The 15,604-nt window shown below is 48.8% G+C and overlaps 1 protein-coding gene across 10 annotated transcripts in view; it reads right to left on the bottom strand.

Moving 5' to 3' along the window:
• Positions 1–15,604, bottom strand: part of MCM3AP (minichromosome maintenance complex component 3 associated protein) — a 67,436-nt gene that overhangs the window by 31,483 nt on the left and 20,349 nt on the right. For 8 of the 10 annotated variants that reach the window (XR_016232184.1, XM_051859504.3, XM_089330424.1 and 5 more), the window contains 7 exons: positions 10,849–11,046; positions 10,295–10,563; positions 8,523–8,685; positions 5,522–5,682; positions 4,542–4,783; positions 4,013–4,215; positions 3,218–3,318 (listed from right to left, as the gene is read on the bottom strand). Coding sequence is in view for 9 of the 10 variants with exons in the window: in XM_051859504.3 (XP_051715464.3) it covers positions 3,218–3,318; positions 4,013–4,215; positions 4,542–4,783; positions 5,522–5,682; positions 8,523–8,685; positions 10,295–10,563; positions 10,849–11,046 (1,337 nt within the window). In the remaining variant the exon portion in view is untranslated. Of the gene's footprint in view, positions 1–3,217; positions 3,319–4,012; positions 4,216–4,541; positions 4,784–5,521; positions 5,683–8,522; positions 8,686–10,294; positions 10,564–10,848; positions 11,047–15,604 lie in introns of those variants that run through there. The other 2 variants (XM_089330427.1, XM_089330428.1) reach the window with 2 other exon arrangements.

Below are 15,604 nucleotides of genomic sequence, written 5' to 3'. Positions count from 1 at the left end.
GTGGTGTGTAGGGTTTTTTTTTTAATTTTGTTTTATTGAGATTCAGAGAGCTCCCATCTGTTGGTTCACTCCATAAACACCTGCAACAACTGGGCTGAGCCAGGTGAAAGCTAGAAGCCAGGAACTCAATCTAGGTCTCCCCTGTGGGTGGCAGGAACAGTTAATTGAGCCATCATCACTTGCTGTCTCCCAGGGCATACGTTAGTAGGAAGCAGGATTCGGGAGCTGGAGCCAGAAATTGAAGCCAGGAACTCTGAAACAGTATAAAGGCCAAGTGCCCATTGTGGAATGAAATTTTGATATACATCATAACATAGATGAATCTTACAGACATCTTAAGTAAAATAAGCCAGACACAAAAGGACAAACACTATTTAATTCTATTTATAAGAGCTACTTAAAATGGGCAAATTTATATGTATAGAAACAGGAAGGCCCAGTGCTGTGGCATAGGTTAGGCCTCCATCACCAGTGCTAGCATCCCATATCAGCACCGGTTTGAGTCCCAGCTGCTCTACTTCCAATCCAGCTCTCTGCTAATGTGCCTGGGAAAGCAGCAGAAGACGGCCCAGGTGTTTGGGCCCTGCACCCTCATAGAAGACCTGGAAGAAAATCCTGGCTCCTGGCTTTGGCCTGGTCCAGCTCTGGCCGTTACAGCCACCTGGGGAGTAAATCAGTGTATAGAAGGTATTTCTCTCACTCTCTTCTTCTCTCTGTTATTTAACAAGAAAAAGAAACAAAACAGTAGAATAGAGGTAACTGGGGCTGCTGAAAGGGGGAAATAGAGAATTATTGTTTAACGGGTATAAATTTTCTATTTGGAATAGTAGAAAAGTTCTGGAAACGGACAGTGGTAACAAATGCGTAACATGAGTGTTATTTAATGCCACTGAGTGGAAAACCTAAAAATGGTTAAAATGGTAGATTTTGCTAAGTATATTTTATTAAGGTAAAAAGAAAAAATTAAGCCAATGCAAATATAGATTTTTACTCCCATAAAATAGAACGTATATGTCTGGGCCAGCGCTGCGGCTCACTAGTCTAATCCTCCGCCTTGCAGCGCCAGCACACCGGGTTCTAGTCCCAGTCGGGGCGCCGGATTCTGTCCCGGTTGCCCCTCTTCCAGGCCAGCTCTCTGCTGTGGCCAGGGAGTGCAGTGGAGGATGGCCCAAGTACTTGGGCCCTGCACCCCATGGGAGACCAGGATAAGTACCTGGCTCCTGCCATCGGATCAGCGCAGTGCGCTGGCCGCAGCGCGCCGGCCATTGGAGGGTGAACCAACGGCAAAGGAAGACCTTTCTCTCTGTCTCTCTCACTGTCCACTCTGCCTGTCGAAAAAAAAAAAAAAGAAAAGAAAAGAAAAGAAAGTATATGTCTGGACAGGCATTTGGCTTACATCCTATATCAGAGAACCCATGTTTGCGTCCCAGTTACACTCAACCCCAGCTTCCTGCTAATAAGCTCGCTGGGAGGCAGCAGTGATGCATCAGTCGCAGCTGGGTGCCACTTCAGTCGCAGCTGCTCTACTTCTGACCCAGCTCCCTTGGGAATGTGTGCCTGGGCGAGCACCAGAGGATGGCCCAGGTGCTTGGGTCCCTGAGTCCATGTGGGAGACCCAGAAAAATCTCCTGGCTCCTGGGTTCAGCGTGGCTCAACCTTGACCTTTGCAGCCATCTGGGGAGTGAACCAGTGGATGGAAGACCTCTCTCTCTCTTTTCCTCTGTCTCTCTCTCTTTCTCTGTAACTCTGACAGAGAATTTATAAATTGAATAATAAATTTATTATTCAAATAAATAAATAAATTTTTAAAAAAACTAGGAGGGGCTGACGCTAGGCACAGAGGGTTAAAGCCCTGGTCTAAAGCGCTGGCATCCCATATGGCCGTCGGTTCTCGTCCTGGCTGCTCCACTTCTGATCCAGCTCTCTGCTATGGCCTGAGAAAGCAGAAGATGGCCCAAGTGCTTGGGCCCCTGCACCCATGTGGGTGACCCGGAAGAAGCTCTTGGCACCTGGCTTCGGGTCGGTGCAGCTCTGGCTGTTGCAGCCACCTGGGGAGTGAACCAGCAGATGGAAGACCTCTGTCTCTGTCTCTACCTCTCTGTAACTCTTTCAAATAAATAAATCTTAAAAAAAAGACTAGAAAGTAAAAATGGGTTTCTTTCTCTGTAACTGACATTCAAATAAATAAATCGTTAAAAAAGACAAAAAATGGGTATTTAAATTTATAAAAGGGAATGAACTAATTTCTAGCAGCTTTTAAAACCGCATTTAAAGAAAAATGGTTTTCAATGTATAAACTTTAATAAACAAAATGTTAAAATGTTGCTTAAAGAGAATATACAAATGGTAATTACAGGCCGGCGCCGCGGCTCACTAGGCTAATCCTCCGCCTTGCGGCGCCGGCACACCGGGTTCTAGTCCCGGTTGGGGCGGCGGATTCTGTCCCGGTTGCCCCTCTTCCAGGCCAGCTCTCTGCTGTGGCCAGGGAAGTGCAGTGGAGGATGGCCCAGGTGCTTGGGCCCTGCACCCCATGGGAGACCAGGAAAAGCACCTGGCTTCTGGCTCCTGCCATCGGATCAGCGCGGTGCGCCGGCCGCAGCGCGCCGGCCGCGGCAGCCATTGGAGGGTGAACCAACGGCAAAGGAAGACCTTTCTCTGTCTCTCTCTCTCACTGTCCACTCTGCCTGCCAAAAAAAAAAAAAAAAAAAAAAAAAAAAAAAAAAAAAAAAATTTAAATGGTAATTACATGTCAGTGCAAAACAGGTCGATGAAGTCTGAGGAAAGCGTCCAAAACTGGGCTGGTGCTGCGGCACAGCAGGTGAAGCCACCTCTTCTGCAAATGCAGACATCCCACACTGGAGTGCCAGCTGCTCTGCCTCCGTGCCAGCTCCCTGCTAGTGTTCGGGAAGGCACCAGAAGACCCAGATGGAGCTCCTGGCTCACGACGTCAGCGCTAGCTGTTGCAGCTAGTTGGGGAAGGAACCCGTAAATGGAAGATTCTCTCTCTCTCTCTCTCTCTCTAGCTCTCTCAGATGTCCTGCCTTTCAAATAAATGAATCTTTAAACAAATTAATAAAACAATCCCTGGAACTGGTTCGCTGAGTTTTGAGCTGTACTAATGAGGCAGTTGTGATCCCGTGCTGAAGAGTAAGAGGAAACATCCGGAGGGCTCGCCCACGTTGCCAGTGAGTGGAGGCAGAGCACTGCTGCTACTTACCCTAGAGCTGCGGCTGCATAGGCCGCCCCAGCAGCACCAACTTCCTCAAAGTCCCGCTGCAGCGTCTCTTGGATGAGCTCGTCCACCACCTGTGCCAGGTCCTACAGACAGACCAGCATGGAGCACGTTACCCAGGGCAGACATCTTGAGGAAGGCCTAGCCACTGGGCACTGGTGACGCTGTCTGATGACACACGTGAGTCTGCGCTGCTGCTTCAGGGACGTGTCTTCTAAAGGGGCAGGGCCAAGGCTGTTGCCAGGGGGACATGTGTCCCACACGGGGCACCACCAGTGCCCCTGCATGGCCTCCTTTTGTCTATATCAAGTATCTTCAACCTCTATGGCAACATATCAGACCCTCCTTTAGGGCTCCCTGACCCCCCAGCGGGGTGAGTGCCCAGCACCAGCACCCAGAGAACACAAGAGTCCCACGGCCATTCAGTGGACATCCCTGACCCCAAGCCCACCCTTGTCAGCAGGACACAGCACCATCTGTGGTAACACGGGTGCTAATCAGCCTGTCTACCAGCTACCTTGAACAGCAGCAGATCTTGGGTTCAGTTGGATCACACAGGGGCTCAGGCTAGGCTGTGACCACTGTGACAAAGATGGGGCTCCACAGTTAGCATGGAGGATCAGTCCCAGTATTCCATCTGAGGCTGTGACTATGGGCAGGTCTCCTCACTCCTCTCTGCTTGTCTCTTCTCCTGTGACACATCCCCCCATAAGGCAGCAGGAGCCAAGGACATTTGTGCACAGCAGGCTTCTCAGAGCCCTGGTCTAGAAGATTTCCTACCATGTCCGTGTACACAGGTACAGGCTTTGGAGGAAGCAGCTCGGGCTGCATAGAAGTCTGGAAGGGGTTGGATGCCGCGGCTGGGGTCAACACTGGGACTTGAGACAGAGGTGCAGGCAAGGGCGCGGAGGCAGGCAGCGGCTGCAGGACACCAGGCGTGGGGGCCACCAACTCTGCCGCACACTCTTCTCCTCTCCCACCACCTAGAAGAAGAGAGACAGGTAAAACATGGCCCTGCAGACATGCAGTTTGGTCTCCACATAGGGACAACTGCAGGCCATCCAGGTAGCCCTCAAGATTGGCCTGCGCTCCCCAAGGAGGACTCTGAGGCACTTCCCAAGAGCATTCCATTTGGAAGACAGCACTGCAATGTCCGGGAGTCGGGAGGAAGGCTTCAGGGGCCACAGCCCACTCGAAGGGAGAAAGAGCTGAGCCCCGAGCTGGGAGTCACAGCTGCTTCTACCTACTGAGAGTCTTCCTGCAGGGGGAAACAAAGCTGGTGTCCTCCCTCAACCACAGCCTCACTCACCCACAGTGTCCAGGCTGGGCCTCTGAGTGCTGACCGGCATCTCTGTCGCCAGGCTCTCTCCAACATACTTGTTCTGGGAGTTGAAGCTACACACAGGGGTATGTCGAGGGATGGGGGGCAACGGTCCTCCATTCACAATCTCCCCAACAGATACTGTCAGTTTCCTGGTAATAAACACCGATTTCCTAGCTTTGGATAATCCCTCTGGTTCCAGGAACGCGGACCGGCTCAGCTCAACACACCTAACAGATCACAGAGAGGCGTCATTAAGGGGAGAAGAAGGTTCCACTTCTCAAGCCCAGCTGCAGTGCTGGAAGCCCCTTGGGCAAAAGTACCAACTCCTTCCTGAGTGTAGATGAGGACGAAGGCAAAGTCCCCACTGCCCCTGTTGCCAGCCTTCTCCCTGACCCTGAACCAGCTGGCCTTGGGAACAGCCCAGTGTACAGCTACTGTCTTGTGAATAGCTCTGGCTCATCAAAGCTGCCCCATTTCCACCAGGATGTGGGAGGGCACACGCATGGGTGGACAAGTGAGAAGTTACAAGAGGGGAGGGGAAACCCCATGACAGGATGTTGAGTTTAATGATGCCATTTTTCTGGGAGCAAGGTCGCTGAGTTTCATCATAGTCTCCAAACACTGTGACTGCACAGTGGAGAAGACCATGGCCACCAGGGATGGGCAGTGGCCTTTTACAAGCCGGTAATCACCATTTCAAGGGACAGGATAAGGAAGGTCTTAACTTTATCTCTAGGTTCTTCAGTAATTCATAGCTTGGGAGTAACAGAGAACTTAGTCTGAACTCTAGGCACCTAAAACGTGACCTTGGGATATCCCAGCTATTCTGAGCTTTAATGTGTTTACCTACACACTGGAGAGGCAGCCCATGGAACACGCCTGCCCCCAAATTACCAAATTTCACCAAAATTAAAAAAAAAAGGGAAGAAAACATAGAGACCCACAGTTCTATTCTCAGCTCTTACCCATCAGAAACAGTGAGGCCATAGTAGTTGAGGAAGTCTGTGGCTTCCTCACAGTCTCTGAACAGGAGCATGCGCACCACACCGTCTAGGGGAAAGACCGTAGACCGCTGTGTGCTCACAGTATATGCAATGTTGAGTGCTCGGAGCGCATCCTTGCGGATCTGAAAGAAGCCAAGCCACTGCACTGTCAAACAGAGGTGCCCAGTAAAACAGACACAAATGTGACCCAAGAAAAGGCCTCCAGAGGGCAGTCCGTCAATATGGATACAAGCTCTTAGACCCTTGCCATTTGCTCAATGGCAGATTCCCAGGAAGGATGCTAAGCAAACAGCCTCATAGAAAATGATGGGCCAAGATGGTTTTATTTGTACAAGGGCACAGAAGGAAGACTGCAGCATCCACTAAGGGCTAAGCAAGTACTGAAATCTGTCACAAAGACTAAGACTATGCAGGGGATGGTGCTGTGGCATAGCAGGTTACACATCCCATATGGGTGTTGGTTCATGTCTCAGCAGCTCCATTTCCAATCTAGCTCCCTGATGATGGCCTGAGAAAGCAGTGGAAGATGGCCCCAGTGTGTAGGCCCCCGCACTCACGTAGGAGACACGGAAGAAGCTCCTGGCTTCAGAATGGCCCGGCTCTGGCCACTGAGAAGAAACTAGTGGAAGGAAGACCTCTCCCTCCACCCTGGCCCCATCTGTAACTCTGCCTCTCAAATAAATAAATAAATCTTAAAAAAAAAAAAAAAGATTATGGAAAACTACATGATGCTAAGTGAAGCATATTTGGAGATAAAATGGTCTCAAAGCATTAAAATAAGTGACTTAAAAAAGAAGACAAAGGAAAAACATGACAATTTAACGAAAATTATGTGCGGGGGTGCAGGGACCATGGGAAACAACTAGCCTTCTGCCACTGCCCACTGTTCTCAGAGTGCCCATTTTCAGTGCCAGGCACCAAGAGTACCCAGTGAACAAAACCTCTGTTCCAATCTGAATTACATGCTAGGAGAGACACAATGCTAAAGAAAGTAAATGCACAAAATACATTTAGTGCTGATTAAGTGCAAGTGAGAACAAAAGGTGGCAGCGGGATGGACAGAGTGTGCCGATGGTCTGGATGAATCCTGCTGAAGGTAGCCAAACAGGACCTGCGGTGAGGTGAAGAAACAGGCCACATGGCTCTGTGGGGGGAGAAAATGCCAGAGAGCCTGGTGGGGGACAGGAAAGCACCTGCAAGTGGAGAAAAAAGGTGAGGTCTGAGAAAATGGGGCCTGTGGTCACCGCTAATGAAAACACCACTTTTCTAAAGAAAAAACTCTTCGGCTTCTATTTTGCTTAAAGTAATTAAAGATGTCCAACATTTTTATCATATCAAATTATTGTTTTAAAGATGTTACCTACAAGTTTCATTTTTGTTTTTAAGCTTTATTTTTATTTTTTTGAAAGACAGAGATACAGAGAGAGAGGCAGAGACTGAGAGATCTTCCAATCTCTGGTTCACTCCCCAGTGACCACAACAGCCAGGGCTGGGTCAGATTGGAGCCATGAGCCTGGAACTCAACCTGGGTTTCCAACATGGGTGGCAACGGCCCCAGTACTTGGGCCATCCTCCACTGCTTCCCCAAGCATGACAGGGAGCTGAGTCAGAAGTGGAGCAGCCAAGACCCAACCAGGGCTCCCCATGTGGGATGCTGGCGTCACAGGTAGTAGCTTAATCTACTGCCCTACAGTGCCCACCCTTGTAGGTTTTGTTTAACAATTCTAACAGAGTTCCCCAAGGAGCAGATTGTTAGAAAGCATTACATGTGTTCCAAAGCTTCAGTTCTATTGGCAGATTGGACAATAAACACACCTGCTAAAGATTCTGCCTGGGACACGACTGCAGATTCACTCAGTGATTGCAGGAGGACATGGTATGTTACCCAGCTGAAAACATCTGGAGTCACACTACGCTGGCAGGTCCTGCAATCCCCCAGGCAGCCTCCATCCCACTTGGCAGAGGCCATGCTACCCTCACACTCCATAGCTAAGGTGGGCAGCAAAAGAACATGCTTCAGGAGGTACGCCATGGTACTAACGTGTCTCACCAAGGCAACACACCAGGCAGGGGGCATGATGGGTGGGTAGGACAATAATGCCACGGAAATGCTCCGTTATCCCCAAGTTTCCCAGCATGTTGGAGCTAAAGAACTGACTTTAGAAATTCTGAGGCCGGGGGCCAGCGTTGTGGTATGGTGAAGTAAGCTGCTACTTGCAACGCTAGCATCCCATACTGGAGTGCCACATCAAGTCCTGGCTTTTCTGCTTCCCATCCAACTTCCTGCTAATGTGCCTGGGAAGGTAGCAGGCGATGGCCAAATGGTGCATCAGGCTCCTAGCTTACATCTTGCTTTGCCCTGACTGATGTAGCCATCTGGGGAGTGAACTAGAAGTTGTAAGCTCACCCTACTCCCACTCCCCTTTGCTCTTTCAAATCAATCAATAAATAAATCTTTCAAAGAAATTCTGAGGCCAGGAGTTTACACAAGGTAAGGTAAGAGACTGAATTTTCCACTGCTTTTGTAATCCAAGTATACAACATAGCACATAGTGAAGAGCTAGCACTTAAGTATTTACTGAATGAATTTAGCAACACCAGGCTCATTCCAAAAGTCAAGATTAATACTGCGAAGAATCTCAAAGTTAGGGTTTGAACACATGCTTCAGGATTTTCGCTCTGCGGCTGCTTTGTGTTTGTGGAAGACAATTATGCTGAACTCAGGTGACGCCTTTCTACAGAGAGCTCTCTGATCTAAACCACAGAACAGTATTTTCCATTAGGCGTTATTTTCTAATGGTGATTAATGGTGCCAATCCTGTAAAACCAGGTGACCAAGGGAAGACCTCCCGGGGCTCCTGAGCAGTTTACATAAAAGTCAGCACCTGACCTGCCTGGAAAAGGTCTTAGAAAGTAACAACCTGCTTTCTTCCAACACTGTAAGGACACTCTTATTACTCACCTGGTTAAAGTAACAGTGTAAAAGACAGGCATTCAGGTAAGAAGCGGATTGGACGAGTTTGAAAAATCTCACAAAATTATTACTGTTCAATGCAGCAAAAGCCTGAACAGCAAATTTCACCTCAGAGGAGTTTCTAACAGCAGGATGGAACTGTTGTACTTCTCTGTTAATTAAAGGAGATAAAAGGTTAGAATGTTCTTTTTCTTTTCTTATTTTTATTTTTTTTTTTATTTTTTGACAGGCAGAGTGGACAGTGAGAGAGACAGAGAGAAAGGTCTTCCTTTTCCATTGGTTCACCCCGCAATGGCCACCGCGGCCAGCGCACCTCGCCTATCCAAAGCCAGGAGCCAGGTGCTTCTCCTGGTCTCCCATGCGGGTGCAGGGCCCAAGCACTTGGGCCATCCTCCACTGCCCTCCCGGGCCACAGCAGAGAGCTGAACTGGAAAGGAGCAACCGGGACAGAATCCGGCGCCCTGACTGGGACTAGAACCCAGGGTGCCAGTGCCGCAGGCAGAGGATTAGCCTATTGAGCCGCGGTGCCGGCCAGAATGTTCTTTTAAATTAGACAAAATTTCCATGAAGACAGACCTGATAAACAGCTAGATTTTAACCACACTGAGAAGAAGGCTCTGAACAGTAAAGTGAACTATTAAATTCATAGTTTGTTAACTTACAGTTACCATTCTTGGACTGGTCTGATAAACTAAAGTTTTTAAAAGATGATGAATAGCTGGGCCGGCACCGCGGCTCACTAGGCTAATCCTCCACCTTGCAGCGCCGGCACACCGGGTTCTAGTCCCGGTTGGGGCGGCAGAGTCTGTCCCGGTTGCCCCTCTTCCAGGCCAGCTCTCTGCTGTGGCCAGGGAAGTGCAGTGGAGGATGGCCCAGGTCCTTGGGCCCTGCACCCCATGGGAGACCAGGAAAAGCACCTGGCTCCTGGCTCCTGCCATCGGATCAGCGCGGTGCGCCGGCCGCAGCGCGCCGGCCGCAGCGGCCATTGGAGGGTGAACCAACGGCAAAGGAAGACCTTTCTCTCTGTCTCTCTCTCTCACTGTCCACTCTGCCTGTCAAAAAAAATAAAAATAAAAATAAAATAAAATAAAATAAAAGATGATAAATAGGGGTCAGCACTGTGGCACAGTGGGTTAAAGCCCTGGCCTGAAGCACCAGCATCCCATATGGGTGCCGGTTCTAGTCCCAGCTGCTCTTCTTTTGATCCAGCTCTCTGCTATGGCCTGAGAAAGCAGAAGATGGCCAAGTCCTTGGGCCCTGCACCCATGTGGGAGACCTGGAAGAAGCTCCTGGCTCCTGGCTTCAGATCGATGCAGCTCCAGCCATTGCGGCCATCTAGGGAGTGAACCATCAGATGGAAGACCTCTCTCTCCCTCTCTCTCTGCATCTCCTCTCTCTGTGTGACTTTTAAGTAAATAAATAAATCTTTTTTTTTTAAAGATGATGAATAAAGAAAAAAATTAAGTAATAAATTAAGAACTACTTATCAGCTACTGTGCCGGCACTATGGTGCAGGTTAATCCTCCTCCTGTGGCGCCAGCATCCTCTATGGGCATCGGTTCGAGTCTGGGCTGCTCCACTTCCAACCCACCCCACTACTTACCCAGCCAGACCAGAGTCTCTCACCACTACCCAACATTCGCTACTAAAGAAAACGGGGTGCCGTCTGCTACCTCTAACCTGAAAGTCTCCTTTCTGTTAAGCCAGGCCTTTCAATACTTGTAGACAAACTCCACATTAGGATGAGTCTGAAAATTCACCTTAGGATGTCTCCCTTGTTAAGATTGAGCAGAACATTATAGCCCTGGAATTCAGCTTCACTGGCACAGAAGACTCCCTTGTTTCTCAGGTCCTGGTACATCTCCTTCAGGCTCTGCAGGCACTTGGTCATGTTCTCATTGTTGATCTTGGCATCAAAGGAGGACAAGGACTCCTCACACATGAAGTGAGCACAGTGGATGTGAAACCGGGTGCACTTCTCAATCAGGGACACCGTCAGGGGGTCACAGAGATGCTGCTGGGTGATGTCCTAGTCACAGGCAAGGGGAGCATTACACACCCGCACACACCTCACTCTCAACATCTACTCCTTATATACATGCACATTCCCATGCAGAGTCAACTATAAAAAAAAAATCAAGCTTATTTACTAAATTTTGTACATTTCAATTTGAAACAAAGCCCACAAAGCACATTTTCATAGGACTTTGTAATGGTTTTAAAAGTATATGAAATAAAACAGATTAAAAGGAAAAGGTCTCTAAGTTTGCCTTTGGGATTTAGATGCATTTTCTAGTCTCCTGATCAGAGATACCTTCCGTATGCCCCGTGTGCGGTTCCACACGAAGTCATACCAGTCCCGAAGGCTGCCCTCCTTCTGGTCCATGATCTGCGTCACAAGGTAGTCCATGGTCCTGCGGAGCACAGCCGAGGGCCGCAGCTCATGAGGCAAGGGCTCCTCCTGGTCGGCTGAGGAGCGGCTGTACTCCTTCACAGCTGCTGCGTGGTCCACCTGGGGACGCGGAGAGCAAGGCCAAGATGCTAGACCAGCTTCCCAGACAGGCACGCCTCCCAGTGAGAGGGGAAGCACACACACGCACACAGATCAAGACTTAAAATATGTTTTTTCTAAAGTAAAATCTCCTGGGCTGGTGCTGTGGAACAGCGGGTGAAACCACTGCCTCTGACGCCAGCATCCCATTTGGGCACAGGGCTTTTTTTTTTTTTTTTTTTTTTTTTTAAGATTTATTTATTTTATTTGAAAGTCAGAGTTACACACAGAGAAGGAGAGGCAAAGAGAGAGGGAGAGAGGTCCTCCATCCACTGGTTCACTCCCCAATTGGCCGCAACGGCCGGAGCTGGGCCGATTTGAAGCCAGGAGCCAGGAGCCAGGAGCCAGGGGCTTCCTCCAGGTCTCCCACGTGGGTGCAGGGGCCCAAGAATCTGGGCTACCTTCCACTGCTTTCCCAGGCCATAGCAGAGAGCTGGACAGGAAGTGGAGCATCCGGGTCTTGAACGGGCGCCTATACGGGATGCCTGCAGTTAGATGGCGGCTTAACCCACTACGCCACAGCACCGGCCCCTGGCACATGGCTTCTTTACATAGCCCATGCTTCCAAGTTCTGTGCATGTTGCAGCATGAACTTTATTTTGTAGCAAGCACTTTACTTCTATGGCCTAATAATATTCCATTGCCTCCCTAGACATTTATATTGTGCACCAAAAATTCTGATACTGGTGTTGGCATTGTGGCATAGTGGGTTAAGCTGCCACCTGTGATGCTGGAATCCCAAATGGGCACCGGTTTGAGTCCCAGCTACTCCACTTATGATCCAGCTCCCTGTTAATGGCCTGGGAAAAGCAGCAGAGAATGGCCCTAGTGTTTGGGTCCCTGCACCCACGTGGGAGACCCAGATGAAGCTCCTGGTTTCTTTTTTTTTTTTTTTTTTTAATTTTTTTTATTTATTTTTTTGACAGGCAGAGTGGACAGTGAGAAAGAGAGACAGAGAGAAAGGTCTTCCTTTGCCGTTGGTTCACCCTCCAATGGCCGCCGCGGCCAGCGCAATGCGGCCGGCGCACTGCGCTGATCCAATGGCAGGAGCCAGGTGCTTCTCCTGGTCTCCCTTCCCCAGTCCTGGCCATTGTGGACATTTGGGGAGGGAACCAGCAGATGGAAGATGTTTCTCTGTCTCTTCCTAACTCTTTCAAATAAATTATATCTTTTTTTAAAAAAATCCTTTACTATAAAAAATTTAAAAAGAATGTAAATCTGTTAAAAGGTAACAATAAAATTCAAAAACTAGGGTCACATATTGGGACACAGCAGGTTAAAACACCACTCAGTACACCCACATCCCATTATGGGAGTGCCTGGTTCACATGCAAGCTACTCTATTGCAATCAATGCAGCTATCTGCTAATGTGCATCCTACGGGACAGCAGATGATGACTCGAGTACTTGGGTCCCTGCCACCAACTTGAGACACTTGGAATGAGTTGCAGGCTCCTGGCTTCGACCCGGTCCAGCCCTGACTTTTGTGGGATTTGGGAAATGAACTAGCAGGCAGATCTGCTTCCCTGCTTCTCCACACCCAACTCTGTCTTCCTACGAAAAACAAACATTTTTAAAGCATTCAAAGACTAAATAAACAGGGGAACCTGACTCCAGCAAATATAACAAGGAATTGAGGTTGTCACAATAAGCAAAAGTCTAAGTGAGGACACAAAGGCCTAGCTCCAAAATGTGGCAGGTAAAGAACTTCAGAGCACTCTGAAAGGTCTCAGACATGCTCAAATGCCAAACTGAGTCCACACAGTCCAGAAAACACAGAGGTGAGCAATTAGATTAATGAGAGCTGAGCAGCAGGGGCTCAGGGGATTGGGGTCATCAGCTCACAGGAGGCCTAGAGCTGTATCCTCTACCTGCAAAAAGAGACTGAAGACATGGGGCTGTGAGAAGGCCCAGAGATGTCCACAGGACTGGACCGTAGGCCTCTGTTGTTTCCTGCACATTAGCAAGGAGCTGGATCAGAAGTGGAGCAGCCAGGACTCAAACCAGCATCTGTATGGGGTGCTAGCATCACAGGTGGCAGCTTAACATATTAAGCCACAATGCCAGCCCCAGGACTCCCTCATCTGCACAAAACACAGAAAAGGGTAGGAATAAACTTATAAAAGTTTCTAAAAACAATTTTAATGTTTTAATAAAAAATGGATTGTTGGTACTGGGGCTGTGGCTTAGCAGGTTAACCCATTGTCTGCGGTGCTGGCATTCCCTATGGGCACCATTTCAAGTCTCCTATGTTCTACTTCTGATCCAGCTCCTTGCTAATGAGTCTGTGAAAGCAGCAAAAGATGGCACAAGTGCTTGGGCCCCTGCACTCATATAGGAGACCTGGACAAAGCTGCTAGCTCCTGACTTCAACCTGGCCCAGCCCTGGCTGTTGCGGATATTTGGGAAGTGAACAAGCAAATGGAAGATCTCTCTCTCCCCCGCCCCCCTGCTCTGTGTGTGTATCTCCCTCTAACTCTTTTAAATAAATAAATCTTAAAAAATGGATTGTTTCTGGGGCCGGCACTTTGGCATAGTGGGTAAAGTCGCCACCTGCAGTGCCGGGATCCCATATGGGTGCCGGTTCAAGTACCAACTGCTCCCCTTCTGATCTCTACTATGGCCTGGGAAAGCAGTAGAAGATGGCCCAAGTCCTTGGGCCCCTGCACCCACATGGGAGACCTGGAAGATGCTCCTGTCTATTGGCTTTGGCCCGGTCCAGCCCCAGCCATTGCGTCCACTTGGGGAGCGAACGACCTCTCTGTAACTCTGCCTTCCAAATAAATAATAAAAATAAATCTTAAAGGGGGAGTGCAAGACAGCAGATTAGGGATCAACATGCTTCTCTAGGCTGAGGACAAACAGTGAAGAGAAAAGTGTATGAGTACACTCTTGAGAGTGAACTGGAGAGAACTGAACTGGAAGTCCTACGGGGGGAGGTAAAACGGTGTGGACCTGTGTGGAGGGTGCAGATGCACAGGAGGGTGCTGGAGCCAGAACAGGCTGCAGTTCAGAGATGGAGGTGAAACCGGACCGCAACAGCCGGTGGTGATAAGAGCCGGAGGGAGGACGTGGCGTGGGTCCTGACTGCAGTCCTGGGGGCTGGCGCTTGCCCATGGATCCAGTGGAAGTGGATGTTGGCGTTTCTTTTGCCCAAACTCCCCCAAAACAGCACCAGCTGGCCGGCCGGGAGAGGGCAGGTGTCATTTCGGGTTAGGACAGCAGCTATGGAAGTCTTTGTGTGCATGCACGGCAGCTGACTAAGACAGAACACCTAATCAGCAGTGCTGACGGCAGTGGCAGACAGGCAGCAAGTTTTCAGCCAGTGGCCTTGTGTGCACATGTGATCCAGAGATTCTAGTGGAAGCAAGAGTCTACAGTCCCCACTGACTTTGAGCCTGGCTGGAAGGGGGCTGGGCAGCCACTTGGAACAGTGGGATGCCCGCAGCCTCCCAGGGTCAAGATGCCTAGGCAGAGCTGGCAGAGCGGAGAGAAACCTCTAGACATGGCAACTAGGGAGCCTCGTGTGCTGAGACAGTGAGACTAAGTGAGAAGGTGCGCACCACAGGTGGGTGTTGAGATCTACCACACCCAACTTGGGTATTACCCTGGAAACTCACCCCATGCTGCAGCATTGACCAGAACTCCCTGGCCAAACCCACCACACACCTCCTGGTATTCACTGAAAGTGCAGACATTCCACTAAGCCACAGAGCCATAGCTAAAAGATAAAATGCATCAGAAGGAAAAAACAAAAATCAACTCCCAAAATGCCTAAAACAAATGCAGAAATTCAAGAAACAAGAATAAGGAAGACACCATGACTTCCCCAAAGGAACACAACATTTCAATATTAGAATGCGAAGATGAAGAGGTTGAGAAAATGACAGAAATGGAATTCAAAAAATTAATCATAGAATTACTCAAAAGCAATCAGAAGCAAATCCACAAACTAAAGAAAACAATATATGACATGAATGAAAAATTTTCCCATGAAATTCAAATTTTAAAGAGAAATCAAAATGAAATATTAGAAATTAAGAATTCAATAGACCAAATAAAAAATGCAGTGGAAAGCCTTAACAGCAGACATGGTGAGGCAGAAGAAAGAATAGCTAAACTAGAAGACAAATCTTTGGAAATCTTACTATAATTACAGAAAACTTCCCTAATTTGGAGAAAGAAAGTTCAAGTTCAAAAGTTCAAGTCTTGGCTGCTCCACTTCCAACCCAGCTCTCTGCTATGGCCTGCGAAACTAGTAGAAGATAGTCCAAGTCCTTGGGACCCTGTACCCACTTGGGAGACCCAGAAGATCCTGGCTCCTGGCTTCAGATCGGCACAGCCCTCGCCATTGCAGGCAACAGGGGAGTGAACCAGCAGATGGAAGACCTCTCTCTCTTTCTCTTTCTGCCTCTCTGTAAATCTTTCAAATAAATAAATTAAATCTTAAAAAAAAAAAAAAAAGATATACTACAGGGTAGTTATCATCAAAACAGCCTTGAACTGGCACAGAAACAAA

The sequence above is a fragment of the Oryctolagus cuniculus genome, chromosome 4 (genome assembly GCF_051225735.1).
Source record: "Oryctolagus cuniculus isolate XC-2025 breed Fujian yellow rabbit chromosome 4, ASM5122573v1, whole genome shotgun sequence".
NCBI lineage: Eukaryota > Metazoa > Chordata > Mammalia > Lagomorpha > Leporidae > Oryctolagus > Oryctolagus cuniculus.
The sequence above is the reverse complement of the archived record's forward strand: the minus strand, read 5'-3'. Positions and strand labels throughout refer to the sequence as shown.